At 42.5% G+C, this 18596-nt stretch overlaps 1 protein-coding gene across 1 annotated transcript in view; it reads right to left on the bottom strand.

Annotated features, from left to right (window-relative positions):
- TBC1D9 (TBC1 domain family member 9) overlaps nt 1–18596 on the bottom strand; it is a 404439-nt gene that overhangs the window by 45562 nt on the left and 340281 nt on the right. Inside the window, exon 19 of the mRNA XM_069242582.1 lies at nt 2898–2972. Coding sequence (XP_069098683.1) covers nt 2898–2972 — 75 coding nt within the window. The remainder of the gene's footprint in view (nt 1–2897; nt 2973–18596) is intronic.

Genomic DNA, 18596 nt, shown 5'->3' with positions numbered 1-18596 from the left:
TGGTCTCCTGCTATCCATCAACCCCACCCTCTGCACATATCCCCACCTCTCGCCCAAGCTGAAAAATATATAGGTGGACTTGTGCCATTGCCCTGCACCACCCTTTGCATACATCCACCTCCTTAAACCACCCTCTTCCACCCACCCCATCACCCGGTCTACTTTCCCTCCCCCTGTCTGTAAAAGCCACGCTCTGCTCTCACATGAGCAGAGCTGCATCTGCCACAGTGGCTCTTTGACAGCCTCTTGTCAGCATTGGGTGTTTTCCCTTGTCATCAGAGGTTTTCAGAGACACACTGCAGACAGGGAAGGCAGATGGAGCAGGCAAAGTGCTATTTGTTTTCTACCGCCTCCCTTAGGTCTGTGGAAACCCGGAAGAGGCTGTAGACAAGTGAGATCTTTCGTATCTCTACAGACACAGCCGAAGTGTCAGAACAAAAGGGGAGAACAAGTGCTTCCCCTAGTGACATCAAAACAGTGGGAAACTACTTTTTTCCCACCCCACTCTTATTACATCATAGCGATGAATTATCACAGTTTCATGCAGTTATTCAAGCTAAGGGTTTCCAGTGGAGGCCATGCACAGCAGTACAATCTGCTTGCTTGGCAAAGGGACAGAACCTGGGCTACTTGATTCCAGAGAACAGCTGCTTTAACTGGTAGAATGGGAATCTGTAACCCAATTGATGATGCTGGCTCTTCTCACCTCTTTTGATCGAATACATTGTAGCATATTGAAGTGGCAGGGTAGCAGGCTAATCCACTGGTTGACTCATGTAATGATACAACAGGGGACTAACTGCCTAACTGAGGTCTCCATAACCGGATGAAGGGCATTAGGCTAGCTCTAAATACTACAAGAGCCAATCTGATGTTGGTGGCATTGTGTGAGGCCATCAAGGCCACACCTACCCGAACTCCATGGTGTTTGAGGTCCAGGGATTAACGAACAACCAAAAGAACCATAGTGGTCGTAATTTGCACATGAAATCTACCATTTTATTTTGCCCACCTTAAGAAAGGAGTTTTATGCTTTCTCCCACAGAAATTCCGCTCTTCAAGTACGCAAAAAAAGAAGGATAGATTTTTCTCAACCCCTACTTATGAGCAGAAGATCTGAATTGCCCTTTAGTTCTAGTCTTTGCCCCCTTCAAGAGCCGTTTCCTGTGCAGAAGCACAAAAGTTGAAAGTTGGAATTTAAAGCAGGAGAAAGCCATTTATTTATCATATACAAAAGTACAAGTTTTCAATTTGAATTTCCATATTTCAAGCGCCAGAAGTATATACCAGTTCACATTCTAGTCTTAAGGTGTGAATTAAATCAAGTGATTCTGAAAAAAACACATAACCTCTTGCAGGTCTCTGTTTATCCTATCTGCTAGACCCTGGTTGTCAATGTTGTAATATAGGACACTTTGGTGCCAGAGGGTGTGGCTTGCACTAAACAATTACACAAACTACAAACGTAAATATTACAAGAGGTGTGTACAGCATAGACTATAGCCTCTAGGTGGGAATTCACATTTCTAAAATGCCCCAGGAGATACTTTTAGTCAGCACATCTTTTGCTATTAGCCACTCTCAGAAAATTGAAGGCCTCTTTTTAAGTTAGATGGGCCGGTCACGGTATAGGTGGGTGACAGAGGCAATGTCTCTAACACTATGTGACACTGCCAAACTTAGTTTGCTGCATGCCTGGCAGCCTTTTCCTTTCCAAAGTAACTCATCTTCATGGCATGCATAAGGGAAAGGACAAGTATTGATGGGTCTTCCATGCAATGGTGACATTGTAGACCTACCAGCACACATCATTTCTAAAGTCAGATCTGCATAGTTGGGTTCCGTTTTCTGACATGATATCAATGTTCTACTTGAGTTATCCAACAGTGCTTGGTGGGTATTTAAAAACCTTTTCAGTCTAAGACCTCTATGGTCTGTATGGCCGCCACAGACAGGAAAAGTTCTATCGGACACAGTAGTGAAGAGCTTGCCAAAATAGGGAAGTATTTATGGTGCCTTATTGCACGATGGTTTTCATAACTGAAAACACAGAGACAGCACTACTCTTAAGAATACCGCATTCCCTGACCTCTAAATGAGTCAGGTGAACCAAGAGGCGGTGCAGACTTGGCAGATGTCCTGTTACTGCCCAGATATAAATTATACTATTAAACCTTCTGTGCCTAACACCCGGAGGGGACTGCAGCCCTGGAGCTCCTGTCGCTAGTTAGGTTGTTGACAACAGGTATTTGCCCACTACAAATGATTTGCTTTTTTTCTGGGCAATTAAAATGCATAACGTGATCAAAAAAACAAATCTTTAGAATTTAGAATTATATCATCCCCACAAAATACTAAGACTGAGATGGAAGAAATGGGGCTTTCTGGAATCAGTCTAGGAATACAGGTTTAAAACACTATCTTATCTCTAAAAAATACAATGTCTCTAAACGTATAACAACTACCTCTCAGGAAATTCATTTTTCTCTCTTTGGTAGAGAGTGATGCAGGATCTACCAGGTTAGATACAAAACATCCAATGAAAGAGAAGCAAGTGAGTGAAGCGACGCCTGGAGTCCTTGATTACTTTCTACATGAAATGGTCTTGGCATTAATAATCCACTGCATGGACAGTTTCTCTTTTCCAAAGTTTTTTTTTTTTTTTTTTTTGCAAATGTCCAACCTAACTGAAATGCTTTATGCTAGGAATGCATAAAGACATGAGAATCAATGCAAAATCTTACAAAGGCCTACCGAACATAAAATGTGGCAATTATGCAGTACAAAAACCTGCAACATAAAATTGAGCATTCACTAAAGTAGGCTGAGTGGCTACATTGCAGACGAGCAGTAAAAACGTATCACAAAGTTTATCAGTTATATTTGAATGACACTACCTTTGTTGGTCTTGAGGCTCACTGCGACAAATCCCTCTTCTACTCCCTGTTTGTTCCTGGGTTCCAGTCCAATGACTGTAGGGCAACAATTGAAAAAGGAAATAAAATAATGATAAGAAACAGACAACACTGTCAAAAAGAAGCAAATAAACCTAACTTCACCGCAAAAATACCATTGTTTCAATTCCATGGTCAGGCCCTCGGGCAAATGGGAAGATGAGAAACAAAGGGCTGCCATGTACAGATGAGGTGTTGTAGTTAATGGTAGATTGCTTACACCCCCTAAATGTAAAAGGATACTGGAAGTGTGGGATGTGGCATAAATGGGACGCTATGTGGCGAAATAAAAGAGATTAGTCAAGAGACTCCAGTTGGAGTCAAAATGACAATGATGGCATGAGCTTTGAGAGATGGAATGCAGGGGGTCAGCATTGTTGTAGCTGGCCATTATGGGGCAGCAGTAGATGGACACGATTGACGGGTGACACTTGGAGGTGAAAACTGTAAAGGTTAGATACTAGATTTAGCTAGCATGTTGCACCTCAGCTCAGAGACCCATGTGCTTAATTTGTACAAAAAGACAGGAAACACACAAAGAAGTGAATCAATATATTTATAAGACTACCAGAAGCACACATCTCTTTCAATAAACTTAACAGTATGAGAGAAGAGTAAGAATTACATTTGCACGAACATATCACACAAACTTGGTGATTAATAAAGACATAGAAAATCTGAATTTGAAGAACTAAGACGAGATGAAGTGAGCAATGACCACGAAACATGTATTTGCTGTATCATGAAACTGGAATTGGAATAAAAACAGAAGATGATTTTAGGACAATGAACAACTGAAAGAAATTAGGAATGTATGGACACTATTGCATTAGAATATTCTCATTTAAAAGGTTTTCAGAAATATAAATCTATTAAGAAATGTATGACTTTAAGAAAGCTAAGTATCATTATTTATTGATCTGAAATATTTTTACAGTGTCTTCTTAACTATTTTGTTGTTGAACGGTGACTTATATTCTTGAATGTTGATGAAGAATACAAACAGCACGTCTCCTATTACAGAACACGACTTTCTGGGAAGATCATTCATTGCATGCATGCTTCAGTACTGCACTGAATAGTGTTGCAAAAGTAAGCATGAACATATTTCAGATGAAGATGGGTAGAATGGAAAATGATCGTATTTGATGATATGCAATGATTGAAGGAGTTTTGAGAGATGAAGAGATCGCAATATGCACCAAGCCCTCTGACTATGAGATCCCCAAGACAGATCTGGGACTCACTGATGGAGGCTATTGAGACTCTCCTGTTTAATGGAAGAAACTTTATTGGTATAATGAACCCTGAAATATGACAGATGAAAATGTTGCCATACAAAGCAGTGAAAATGATACAAGTTAAGATCAAGGAAGAGGCAATATTTAAGATGATAACCAAAAGTAAGCTGACAAGACTCCTAGCTCAAATTAACTTCTCAATAAACTCAAATTAAAATAGGAGTACACAGCCAGACATGCTAGCCGTTTGGAAGACTCCAGAGCCAACAATAATCATTTATCTGAGGCACACCATGGGCATTGTAATTTGGTTCGACAATAAAAACCAAATGATGTGCCATCATATTCCATGACAAATATTAAAGTGACAAATGTTTTCAGGATACATGACATTCACGGGGTCACTATGAAATGTGGGATACTGGTACTTACAAGATTATTATCAGAAATAAATCACTGGGCCAATTTCCTCAGGCTTCCCATTGTCCATTATGTGAGGGGCAGCAATGTTTGAAATGTACATGCTCCTGGAGGTGTTATTTGGCAGCCAAAGCTACTGTTCTGCAACACCAGAAATGTAAAATGTAGAAAACGAAACTAAGAGACAAAATATGCAGTCTCTTTGGGAAAGGGTGCAGAGAGAATTGCAATCTCAAACCTCCACAGATCTGAAGGCCTTTCCGATATACAAAAGTATTACTGGGCATCTCAATTATTAGCTATGAAAAAATCAGATTTCCTGAATACCGACGCAGTCAGGATACAATACATTCACTTGTATGGGAGCAGAGGCATGGTCCTCCATAGTATATGAAGGTTTATGCCATACTTAACTTCCTGAATCACTCCAGGGTTCTTGGGATCCAGCATAAAGTCAGGATTCGCATGAGATGAAAAGGAAAAGCAATGTAACAAGCTACACACTACGACTCAAGGGCCATTACTAAACTAGTAGGACTGAAAAGGCATTAGAAGGCAAATAGATTCTAAAAAAACAGCAGATCTTCTGAAATGTTAAGAAAGATGATTGAGTAACAGTAGGAATGTGGTTTGACCAGTTCGGATCAAGTTAGATATGTTTAAGCCTGAAAAGTGTGTTATCATACGCAGACAAGAACCCAACCCAGAACAATACCCAACTTCCAATTTCTTTGTGCCCAAACTAACAGAGTTTTCACATTCTTCAAGACCATAATATCATTCATGTATAAACCATTAAAGAGGCTGGGAGACGGGAGGGAAGTGGAACATTTGACATCTATCAAAGAATGAACAGGCACAGGCTTTAAAGTTCTTCTGGGAGGTGGCCATAAATATTAAACTTAAGGCTTGCGTATAATAAATAATTGCAGGCAAACTAATCCTCTAGAAGCAAACTAAAGAGGGCGAACTGAAAGAATGGTGAATGTTTCTAATATACGGAGACAGATTTCCTACATGCAAAGGTTCTGTGATGGCATTTGTGACAAATTCTCAAGAGTTATGGGAAGGTAAATGGAACACAAAGTGCAAGTCGTTATATAGGGCATGTAGGGTCAAAATGAGGCAATTAAATACATCAAAACCTTGAATGCCTTGGCACTGGTAACAGTCAAGAGGCAAACAGATACAAATAAAGCAGAACCCAAAGCTGCCACAAAGACCCATTTTTTAACAGAGAGGTTAATTGTGTTGAATTTCATTAGGTGACAAAAGGGCCCTGAATGATACAGAAGGGGATTGGGTGGCAGCAACCCCGGCAAGCAAAAGGTACAGAATGGGGGGGGAAGCGATTCTGTGAGCAGAAGCCCAACTGAGCAATTTACAGCAAAATTCTGAGATGAAACCATGCCAGCTAAGGTCATGAAATGTAACATGATGATAAGTTACATGCAGCAACAGGTTATTTGCCATTTCTAGGAGTCACAAGCTCTAAATGAGATTTACACTCAAATGATCTGTGCCCAATTGTCAACCTACAGATAAAGATAAATGAGGACGGCAAAGAGGTGAGCTTGCAACATTGATTTATATGACCTTGTGTGTGACAGTACAAATATTTTGGTTGTGAATTTAAATATACAGCATATCACACTAGGGGATTCTGATGCTGGTTGGGTAATGATATGTTTAATTTATATAACCTACTAGGGAAAAACAAAAATAGATAATGGGTATGTTATAGGCATCTGACAGCCAAAATTGCACAGATATGGCTGAATTGTAATATTGGTGATAGATCTCATCAGAATCTGTTGATGTTAATGTTAGCCCTGTATATGGTGTGTTTAAGGCGAAGAGATCATTGACCAAGAGGCCAAATGTAGGATTCCACGTGCAGATATCAAAAGGGGAAAAAATATAAGGCTGCTCTACTTGTATTGTATTTTTTCAATGACCTTAACAGTTTCGATGTACTTGTAAGTTGTGCTTTCAGAGCAGGAAAGAGATGCAGCCTAAGACTATTTTTCATTGATACAGAACCATTGGCAGTTTTTGTTAGACATCAAGGTTGAGTGCAGACCGCATCAACACCAGCCCGAACAGCCTCAAGGAAATCTTCACCACTGTTAAAGATTTCACCACACAAGCAGACACCTCCAGCAACATTACTTCCAGAAAAGATTCCTGCAACAAGCTCCTGAAATTCTTCTGCAACAAGATCACATCCAAATAGAGCAAGGCTGACCCGTAACCAGACCCCGTTGCCTATGTCTTCCCATCTTGGCCAAAGAGCTGATCCTGACCTTGTGGTACGTTGTACCTACATTTGAGACTTCTTTCACCATGAAGTCTATCCACTTCTGGACCCTGTCAGATAGCTGTCCTCACCACGGTTCCACCAAACAACTCACATCTACCGGCAAAGCCTTCACACCCATCCTGAACACCATCATCAACTCAACCACCATCCTAGATGCCTGGAAACATGTGACTTGCACTTGTTCCCTTGCTCAAGAAACCATTCACAGACACAGGCACACTCGCAAACTACAGACCTATCTTCCTCCTAGCATACCTGGTCAACATTTCTGAGAATATTTTCAACAAACTTCTCACAAACCACCTCACCAACCACCAGCTTCTCAACACCCCGCACTCTGGCTTGAGGCCCAACCACAGTACGGAAACAGCCCTCATCACTACCAGAGATGACATCCGCTTGATCTTGGACATAGTAGATGCAGCAGCTGCCACCTTCCTGGACCTCTCCGGTGTTCGACATGGTCTCACACCCAATATCAAAACATGGCTACACGAGACTGGTATCCAAGGACCGCTGTGTTGGATCTGTTCATTCCTGACAGACAGTACACAGCCTGACAACTCATGTGCTCGCTGCCTTAAGTTTTGTCCCTCAGCCCGACACTCTTCAATGCATACATGACCCCTCTAACCAATATCATCTGTGCACACATCAACATCCTCTTTTACAATACCCAAATCATACTCTCCCACTCCGACAAGGCCCCCCAACACAAGGAACAAATTCACCACCTGTATGACCAAAGTCACCAACTGGATGAAGTTCAACTGTCAAAAACATAACACCAACCAGCCGGAAGTAGCGGTCTTTGGAAAAAGCACCTCGCCATGGGACTCTACATGGTGACTGGACAACCTTGGACCCACACCTATCCTCAGCACCCATGCAAGGAATCTTGGTATCGTCACTGACATCAAACTTGACATCACTACACAAGTCAATGCTGTCACAGCATTGTGCTTTCACATCCTGCAGATGCTGAGGAAAAGCTTTAAATGGCTCCTAAACACACCAGACAAAACATTACTCATGCCTCTGTCACCACCAAGCAGGACCACAGGAATAACCTCTACACCGGATTCACCAAGCAGCTCACCAAAGGACTACAGACCATCCAGAGCTCGGCAGCCAGACTCATCCTCAATGTCCCATGCAAAACACAAATCACACTACACTCAAAGTAGCTCCACTAGCGTACGATTCACAAACATATTCAGTTCAAGCTCCTCACTCACACATTCAAGGCACTACCCAACGTAGGTCCTGCCTACCTGAGCAAATGAATCTCCTGTCATCCACCAAAACGTCTTGGATCCACCGAACTCCTACTCACAGACATCCCAGGCATTTACAGAAACCTCCCACTGCACATTAGAGCCTACTCCTCTCCTATTGGGTTTCATAAGAAGCTGAAGACTTGGCTTTTCCAGATTACCATCCACCTCCACCCCAGGTGATGCCAGGCAAACACATATATTCGGCATCAGAATATCCTCACAGGTGAGTGCACACATACATGTACTGTAACCTAAGATAACAGGTTGAAGACAGACCAATAGACCCTTGTACCATAATAAGTACTTCACCTACCTAAATGTGACTGGGTGATAATGGATCATTTGGTAACTACTTCAGCACTTGCTACTCTAAATAATTAAAAACCAATGGTAAATGGGAAATTAATGTGGAAATATGAATATTTTTTTTGCTCTGACCATTCATATCATGGTGGAAGTACAACTAAGCAAAATGTACGAGTGCGGTTCTCCCACCTGGATCTGCTCCAGGCCTTTCACAGCTTGAATGATATTGTTGCTTCCTTTTTGTTACCCCTCCCCAACATTGTATACACTTTTATAACTACAAGGGTGAGTGGTTTGGTGGTAAATGTGAGTCTAGGCAGGCACTGATAAAGAGAGGCTTGGAGCAGCGCAATTGCACCCTGGAATGAGCCTTCCATCCTTAGTAAAAAGATTACAAACACTTACAACGGTAAAGAAGAGATGCAACAGAGAGCTTGGGTGCACTGAATAAATCAGCCAACAATCTTGCAAAATTGGGACTTGGAGTTACTCGGGTGGCACGAACTGTGCTGAAAAAGGTCTTGGAGCTTTAGAGTGGGTATAGTCCTTTAGTCAATTCTACCTGCCTAACAGTTTGCTAGCTGGTCACTCAGGAAGAATATTTCTTGGAAAAAACGATGGCAGAACAGCTAGCCTAGGCCTGCTGATTTCCTCATGAGGTGTAAGAAGCAACAGTTGACCAAAAACCAAGGGAGGCACCACCTCCAGATAAGACCCTTTCTGGACTATATAAAGAGGATGCAAGCATGTAGACCCAGTTGCTTCAGTTTTTAAATGTTTTATGGAAAGAATTCCATCCCTTGTTCATGGACATCAACCATAATTATACGACTTTACAAAAGTGGACCTTGGTTAAGTCCTTCAAACTATGAGGCAGGGAAAGTGTATGGCAAAGTGTAGTTAAATCGTATGCAGGAGTGGGAGGACAGTAATTTGTAATGTGCAGGTCGCTTTCAAGAAAGGCATGGGGAGGGCTGAACAGGCGTTTAGTTTACATATTATCAATATTGTAAGCTCAAAAACATATCCTTGTGTTTGGCATTCATCACTCTCAAGTCAGTCTCAACTTTGTAGATCACTCCCCACTTTAGCTTTTTTTAAGGCAGCAGGAGAAGCATGATTGGATGTTGCAGCTCTGCAGCAACTATAGGAACACAGACCAGCAAAGGTCCAATATGAATAGTTGAATGAGAGTCCCAAGGAATTTAGAATAGGCTGCTCAAGTCTGTGTATTGACTCCTTTGCAAGTAGTTATTGTATTTGATGTAAATGCTGATTGCTAGCTTGGTAGTTCGCAATTAGAAACACCCAAACAGAGCAATTGATAAATGATTGCTTAAGGTGCTTTGATAATATTGTCTAGAAAGGAATTTGGCAATTAACATCAATAAAACCAAAATACTTGGCCATGAAACATTTCTTTTTCGTAAATGGTGTTCAGCTTGAGAAGGTTAAGCGTTTTTGATTAACTGTTTACCACAGTATACCATAGCCTATCTGCGACTGAACAAAGAGAGAAACAAGTGGTGAGTGCTCGGAGCCAGAATGCTGGTGTCTGGTGTGGTTGCAAGGTACAAGAATAATCTTGCATGCAATCCGTTAATCTCAGTAATTCAGGTCTAAATAGTGAAAGGGGTAGCCACTTCTATTAAGAGTCCGCTACATGGAATCCATATTCAAAGAGTACTGATTTTTGAGTTACTTTCTGATACTGGTCCCAGAAAACCCTTAAACAGCATTAAGATTTGAACTTGGCCTGAACTGTATAGCTGACATAATTGCCCTGTGACCCATCATGCTGAGAAATAGACAACGTGTTAACCCCAAAGAAGAACCATGTACAAGGACCCTCTGTATTGTTACTTGCATGGAAATTTTTAGAAGGTGCAATTAGTCCATGTTGGGAAAATCCTGCAGATGATTAGACGAAGAGAACCACTGGAAAATCAATCACTTGTAGACTCATTTACTGCTAAGGAGCTTATAAACTATAACTCCAGAATATCAAAGGGACGTCCATTAAGACAAACATAGGATTTGAATGATACCTTGTTGTGATTTCCCTTTTATTGAGACATACGTAAATAGGGTTTAGGCTTGGCATACTTCCAGTATGCACCTACATGTAAAGTGGAATCCTTAGGGGAGTAACCAAAGGAATTGCAATTGTGAATAGGGGTTCAGGAGTGTTATAAAATGTTCTTCATTTACGATTTTCTGTTATAAAAAAAAGGAGGCAGTGAAGGAGGACACTGTTGCCCTCGTTTCGGTGTTATGAGATTAAGCATTATAAAGAAGCCCTGGCTTTATGAGACAGGACTGGCACTGTGCTAATTTTTCACACAGTCATCCCGGACACATGGGTTGCCTGGCTGCTTGGTTGAAAACAATTTTGGCCTGATTTAGATTTGGGAGGATGGTATAATCCATCGCAAATGTGTCAGATATCCAAACAGCTGCATTATAAGTGCATTATATTCTACTGTACTTATGGGATGGGATATCTGTCATGTTTGTAATGGAGTATCCATCCTCCAAACATTAAATTAGGTCCATGATTTGCTTTATGGACGCTGAATGCCATGATGAAATCTGTATTCACCAGAATTCATTAATTTATCCGTTTTTATTTTTGCTTCTCACAATTCCCAAATTTAAATGTATGATTTGATTTAGATTAATTACCAACCATGTTGTGCTTGTTTGTTTATAAGCGTTAAGTTATTTTATCTACTGAAAGGCCCTTTAGTTGACACAATAAAGAAGCTAAAACTGCTTTGAAAAACATGGTTTAAAATAGCACATAATGCTCAGTAAAGTCTGAAAAGATCTGGAGGAGCTGGAGATATACAACCAAGACCAGTGGAGATATTCCATACTTTTGCAGGTTTATCGTGGGATCTCAAATTCAATCCGAGGATAAAGAATGAAAACATAAACCATCTTCCTGCTCTAAATATAACAACTGTCCTAAAGGTATTAATGAAATTAAAAAAAATCTTTTTCATGGTCAAATGCACGTCTCTTGGCTTCTGAGGTAACAATCAACAAACACATTCTGAAGAATATAATCATAACTGTGCAATCTTGGAAAGGGGTTACTGATTGTGTAGACACATAAAAGTTTAAGAACCCTAAAAAATCTTTTTGGATGTACTTGTGCCCCACAAAATTGTGAAAGCACTTCGCAATACAAGTGATAGATGGTTTGGTGAGGCACCTGGGGTCAAGATTTTCTCCCTCATATGTTAATCTGTTTATGGGCTGATTTGAGGAGACCTGGATATGGGGACATGAGCAGCAGACTGGCATGCATATATTCTCTATTGGGGAGATATACAGATGATTGTTTTATGATATGGTCAGGAACTCTGGAGAAATTAAAAATGTTCTGTGAATACTTAAACAGTAATGAGGTGAATATGAAATTTACCTATAAATATAGTACAACGCATATAGAGTTTCTAGACGAGGAATTATGGGGGTCATTCAGACCCCGGCGGGCGGCGGGAACCGCCGAATGACTGCACCGCGGTCAAAAGACCGCGGCGGCCGTTCTGTGTTTTCCGCTGGCCTGGCGGGAGACCGCCAGAAGGCCGCCCGTCAGCCCAGCGGGAAACCCCTTCCCACGAGGACGCCGGCTCCGAATGGAGCCGGCGTAGTGGGAAGGGTGCGACGGGTGCAGTTGCACCCGTCGCGAATTTCAGTGTCTGCAATGCAGACACTGAAATTCTATGTGGGGCCCGCTTACGGGGGCCCCTGCAGTGCCCATGCCATTGGCATGGGCTCTGCAAGGGCCCCCAGGGGCCCTACGACACTCCTCACCGCCATCCTGTTCCTGGCGGTCGGAACCGCCAGGAACAGGATAGCGGTGAGGGGGTCGGAATCCCCTATGGCGGCGCAGCAAGCTGCGCCGCCATGGGGGATTCTTCAGAGCATCGGAAAACCGGCGGGACACCGCCGGTTTTCCTGTTCTGACCGCGGCCAAACCGCCGCGGTCAGAATGCCCTGCGGGGCACCGCCAGCCTGTTGGCGGTGCTCCCGCCAACCCCGGCCCCGGCGGTCCTTGACCGCCGGGGTCGGAATGACCCCCTATATGTGGTTAATAATAAGATTGAATGCAAATTGTACAGAAAAACAATATTTTGTAATTCAATATTGTACGCTACAAGTGCACACCCAGTATGTCAAATAGAAGCAATACCATATGGAGAGATGATAAGAGCAAAAAGAAACTGTAGTAGGGACAAAGATTTCCATGAATGTTTACATGACACGAGGAAACACTTTTTAGCTAGAGGATATAATGATGAGATTGTGAAGACGTCTTTGGGAAAGGCATCTCGTATTTCTCTGCAACAAACATTAGGATTGAAAACAAAGAAAAAAACTGAAAGATAAAGATGATCAAATAAGAGTAATTCTGGATTATACAGAAAATTCAGCCATACTATTGAAAAGTATGAGGAAGTATTGAGAGATCATTTTACATTTTACAGGATCAGACATTGAGAAAATATATTAGCAAGAAACCCATAGCTACTTATTGTAAAGGAAAAACTTTGAGTAGTTTTCTATGTCCTAGCACTCAAATAAACAATTGGAGACAAATTGGTTAGATACATATAATAAAGTTTTGTTTTTAAATGTGGTAGTTGTGGGGTATGCAAAAGGGCATGTTAAGCACAGAAATATTTTTTTGGGAGCTTGAAATAAGAGATATTTAATACAAACATATATAAATTGTAACACCACTTACGTAATACACATGTTGATTTGTATATATGAACAGATTTAGGCTGGCAGTACAATTCGTCCACTCAAGGTCAGAATTGCAGCACACTGGAGAGCAATCAGACAAGATGATGAAAGATATCCTATTGCAATACATATGAGGGGGTGTAGTGCACAAAATGCACATCAAGAATTTAAATTCTTTGGTTTTGAGCATATTAAGTTGAGTCCACGAGGAGGAAATAGGGAATTAGCACTAAGGATGAAGGAGACCATGTGGATTTATGAGATTACGAGCAGTAGAATGTGGATTGAATTCAGACTATGAACTGGAATATTTTCTAGGAGATAGATAGTTTATGTGTATATGTACTAGTAGCGAGATGTGTAACAAACTATGCACACACAAGGGGAATGAGATTTTAGACTAAGCTATCATGAGTGAGAACAAAAATAAGATACCAATATAGAAGATGAGATCAAGCTATATATATAGATACCTTTGGTGATTAGGAGATATGAGATTTGGTATTAGAAAATATTGCAACTATTATAGTTAGGTATAATAATAATTGTGGAAAAGAGTTTGTTATATACCAACACGTAGATTATTATTTAGATATAATTGTGATAAAAAACTTATGTGTCAGTAATTGTGTTCATTTATTACTACAAAGTTTGACATCTTTTCGAGAAATATGGAGGAATCTAAAATAAGAAAACGGCTATGGCAATTGGGGAGTTATTATATTAGTAATGAGGCACTAGCATTTACAACAATACTATATTTAATGGCATAGATATTGGGTTGGGTTTATTGTTGCAATGACGTGAAAGAGCGATCAGTAAATAGACAACAGACTCCATTGAGGAATGCCAGATGGAGTTATAGAAATGGAAAGAGGAAGTCCTCTTTCTTTGTTTAGTCTTGAGAAGGAGTGGTACTCTGTTTGATTCACTTTACGCCTACTAGCGGTGTCAGCAGAGACGCTGTCAATCTATTTAGAGGTGGATTTGACAATATATTTAAGCAATAAAGTGGAGCTTCTGGCAATGACTATTGGGCATTTATAACGAATACTTACTGAGGCATGTATAATTCGCTTTACAGGATACGCTCGAAAGTTAGCATCTGGTCTAACAGTAATAATATTCAGACAAGTAGATAGTAAGGAGGTAAGTAAGTGTATAAAAGAGAAAACAATATACGGCAGAGTCAGAAATGTCATTAGAGATAATTCAATAACAACTTCATATGATTTGCTATTATATAGGAATAAAATTGGAGCAGGAGAAAATGAATTTTTGTTAGAATTGATCATACAGAGAAAAATAAATTTGGGAAATCTATATGCACAGGTACAGTTGTATATAAGTAGTATGAATATTAGGGGTACAAACAAGATTGACACAAAATAGATGGGATGAGGGACTTCACTTGTGTGTGCATGTTTGTAACACAGAGTTTTGACACGTCACTAAGGAGATTGCTATAAGTATGTTGGGAAAATAATTGGTTATTCACAACAACTTGTGTAGATCACTGTTAGTACTTTTATTTGATTTCCACCTGGTATTATAGAAGTAGAATGTGTGCGCTATTTTGAAGGTTTACAGAATAGTTTATGCATGGAGTAGGAATAGAGAAAGAGAAGAGAGAAAACAGACATTTTTGTATATATTATTGACAGCCTTAAGAAGGCCTGAGGAAGTCAAGGGGAGATATAACCCAGAAAAAACACGTGTTGGCTTGGCTGGAGCGGAATGTGAAGAAATAATAAAGAAGAACATTTTGGAACTCATCATGGGACTTATTTTTGTTGTTTGTACATTACACTGAATACGGGTGCTTTTAGCTGTTTCATAGGCACCTGGCTTATATAGTCACATCATTAGTAATAAATTATCTAATTGGTGGGAACCGAGGGAAGTCTTATTTAGCCTTATTCTGTCACCAGTTTGGTTGGTATATGTACAAAATCACTCCTATAAAGATTAACAGGCCTTTACTGCGGGTAAACCAAGTCCAATGATTCAGAAAATTGAAATTGATTCTGAAGGTGGCTGTGAATGGCTTGGAAGATTTATTCAGATTAAATAGTGGAAAAGGTCACATACAAGCTGTTAGAAAAGGTGTCTCTAGTTGGCAGTCTGTTGGCACCCTGCCCACGTAGGGACCCTCACTCTAGTCAGGGTAAGGGAGATACACAGCTCAGATAACCCCTGCTCACCCCCTTGGTAGCTTACCAGTGAGAGGTCTAACAGGATGGAGAGTTTGTTTAAGATTTGGGCCCAGTACTGTTGGATCGTAGGGTAGGACCACACCATATGAAAGAAGTTCGCTGGTGAATAGGCGCATCTGATACAACGAGGGTCCGGTCTGATCCAGGCCTGTAAGAGCCTAGCCTGGGTCAGGTAGGCACAGTGCAGGTAGTACGTCTGCACCATGCACAATCTAGCCGAGCTCGTAAGGGCTTGTGGCACCATCAACCCATCTCGCCAGTCCTCATCGTCTAGGGGGCTGATTCATGATTCCCAGTAGCCCACAGGGGTTGGAGGGATGGGAAGGTATTTAGCACAAGTGTGCGGTAGATTGGAGCGATTCCTCTGGCTCCCAGCGCCCCTATCTTCACCTTGGCTTCAAGAGGGCTATATTCAGGTATGGGGGATCATTACCCATGTGTGTTCTCAATGCATGCCTGAGTTGCAGGAATTTATGAAACTGTGTCTGGGCCAGGGCAAATGTTTCTTGAAGCTGCTGAAAGGACACCATGTGTGTGTCTTGACAGATGTCTCCTATTGTTGTCATGCCTATGCTGTCCCATCTCAAGAAGACGTCTAGGCTGGCAATCTTCCGTAGCCACTGTCCGTGACATAGGAGGGTAAGTTTTGTGATGCCGCCCCACCACCTCATCAGTTTCTGAGTGACCCGCCAACTATGTAAGACCTGGTTAGTAATTTTGGGCATGGTTTTGGGGATGGGACTTCCATAGAGCATATTCATAAGGTGTGGAAACCCCATTACGGATAATGCAAGACGATAAGTTAGATCGTCCCATCCCCCAGTGAGCCAGTCATTGATGATGAGGAGTCGGGCAGCTAGGTAGTAGCAATATAGGCTTCACATGGCTAGGCCACTATCGTATGAATTGCATTGGCTTGTCTCCCATGATAGGCGTCAATGGCCATCATGCCACACGAAGGAGCGGGCCATCGAGTACATCTCTCAGAACCATTGGCAACAGAGCCAAAGGGGGAGGTTTTGAAGAATATAGAGGAATCGCGGAAGAATCAGCATTTTGTATAGGTTAATACGACCCATCACATTGAGCAGTAGCATCTGCCACCGTCCCAACTCCACTTTCACCTTTTGAGTAAGTAGGGTGAGGTTAAAGGCCCGGGTCAAATTCAGGTTGAGAGCTATTGTTATGCCCAGGTATGTAAACTTCCGTGTCGGATGGGGATGGTCTTCTGACAGTCAATCTGGTCACGAGACTCCAACAACAGGACCAGGAGGGATTTCTTGAAGTTCACCCTAAGGCCAGAGGCCTCTCCAAATATGCACAGCAGATGGAGGCATCTGGGTCAACTTGACTCCGGCCACAACAAATAGAGCAGAACATCAACTGCATAAAGCGCGATGCGGTCCCCGCACCTTCCCATCGCCAGACCCCTTTGAAGTTGTCTCCATGGATCATCTGTGCAAGCAGCTCAATGGCTTGGGCAAAGATGAGAGGGGACAGGGGACATCCCTGCCTTGTGCCCCTCCTGATGGGAAACATTTCAGAAAGTTTCCTGTTCACTAAAACATGGCCAGCTGGCGCCTGATATAGGAGGCGGACCATGTGGCGAAAGGGGCCTCCCAGACCTTGCGAAGGACACAGTCCAGATAACCCCAGTCTACCATGTTGCATGCTTTCTCAAAGGTGATGAGGAGGGGGGCCAGTGGGGAGAGGAGCTTGTGCCTGTGTGCCAGGGCCATGTGATGCCTCCGTAAACAGTGCCTAGAGCTGCGAGTGGGCATGAAGCTGCATTGGTCAGGATGAATCAGATGTCGTAAGGTTGTCTTAAGGCGGGTGGCCAATATGTTAGCGAAGATATTGATTTCGCTGTTGATGAGTGATACTGGTCGATAATCTGCACATGATGTAGAAGGGGGCGGATGCTTAGGCAGCACCACTATCGTGGCCTGGTCCAGATCGTAAGGGAAGGCCCCTCTATCCGAAGCCTCTGTGTAGAGGTCATGGAGTCGCGGCAACAAAAGGTCTCGGAATTTCATGTAGTATTCTGCGGGGTACCAGTCAGGGCCAGGGATCTTCCTGGGTCTCGGGTTCGTGATAGCTTCTCCAATTTCCTCTAGGGTTATGGGATCATCGAGTCCCCTACTGACTGGAGTTGAGAGGTTCGGCCTGTTCTCCTCATTTAGGAGTGCCATTTGCTGTTCAGTGGTGGGCCTGGGCGCCGCCGTATACAGTGTAGAGTTATACTGGGCAAATCTATCCACTATATCCTGTGGGGCCATGTAAGCAGTCCCCAGGTCATCTAGTATTTCAGGGATCACGCGCCCCATCCTCTGTCTAGTTGCCAGCTAGTAAAGGAGTTTACTATTTTTGTCTCCCTAGCCACAGTTCCAGGCCTGGGAAGCCCGCCAAATCTGCTTTGCCTCTTCTAAGAAGTGGATTCTGATTTCCTGTCACACCATCTCTAAGGCCCGCCCAGATTCCTCACCTGCGGTCCCAAGCAGTTCGCGTTCCAACTGGAGTGCCTGGGTCTCAAGGGACATAAGGGCCTGTCTTTCTCTCTCCCGCCGTCTCAGAAGGCCCTTGGCATGACCACGAATGGTGACAATGCCCACGGACCAGAGTGTGATACGTAATTGGACTGTACCCTCATTGTCTTGGAAGTGGTGGTGGCTCTTGGTGCAATATGTCTTGTTCTGTAAAAACCAGGCATTGATCTGCCATATGGGCCGTAGGCCAAGGTTGGAATGACTGGTGGTCAGAGAAATGGTCACAGGCTAGTATCTGGACTTGAGTGACTAGGGACAGGTCTGTCGCAGGGGCGAGAATCATGTCAATGAGGGCCTGGGTGTGATGTGCTGCTGAGGGGTGGGTGTATTGCCGATGATAAGGGTGCCATGTCCGCCATGTATCGCATAGACCCGTACTGGTCATCCATTTGCCAAGGGATAAGGAGCACCTCCTACGTACATCAGATATGGGGCCTGTAATGTCCAGGGACGGGCCTAAGTCTGCGTTCATATCGCCGCCGAGGAAAGTGGGGTTTGCAGGCATCTGAGTTAGTAGTGTGGTAAGAGTGTGAAGAAACTTGCCAAATT

The sequence above is a fragment of the Pleurodeles waltl genome, chromosome 1_2 (assembly GCF_031143425.1).
Source record: "Pleurodeles waltl isolate 20211129_DDA chromosome 1_2, aPleWal1.hap1.20221129, whole genome shotgun sequence".
NCBI lineage: Eukaryota > Metazoa > Chordata > Amphibia > Caudata > Salamandridae > Pleurodeles > Pleurodeles waltl.
The sequence above is the reverse complement of the archived record's forward strand: the minus strand, read 5'-3'. Positions and strand labels throughout refer to the sequence as shown.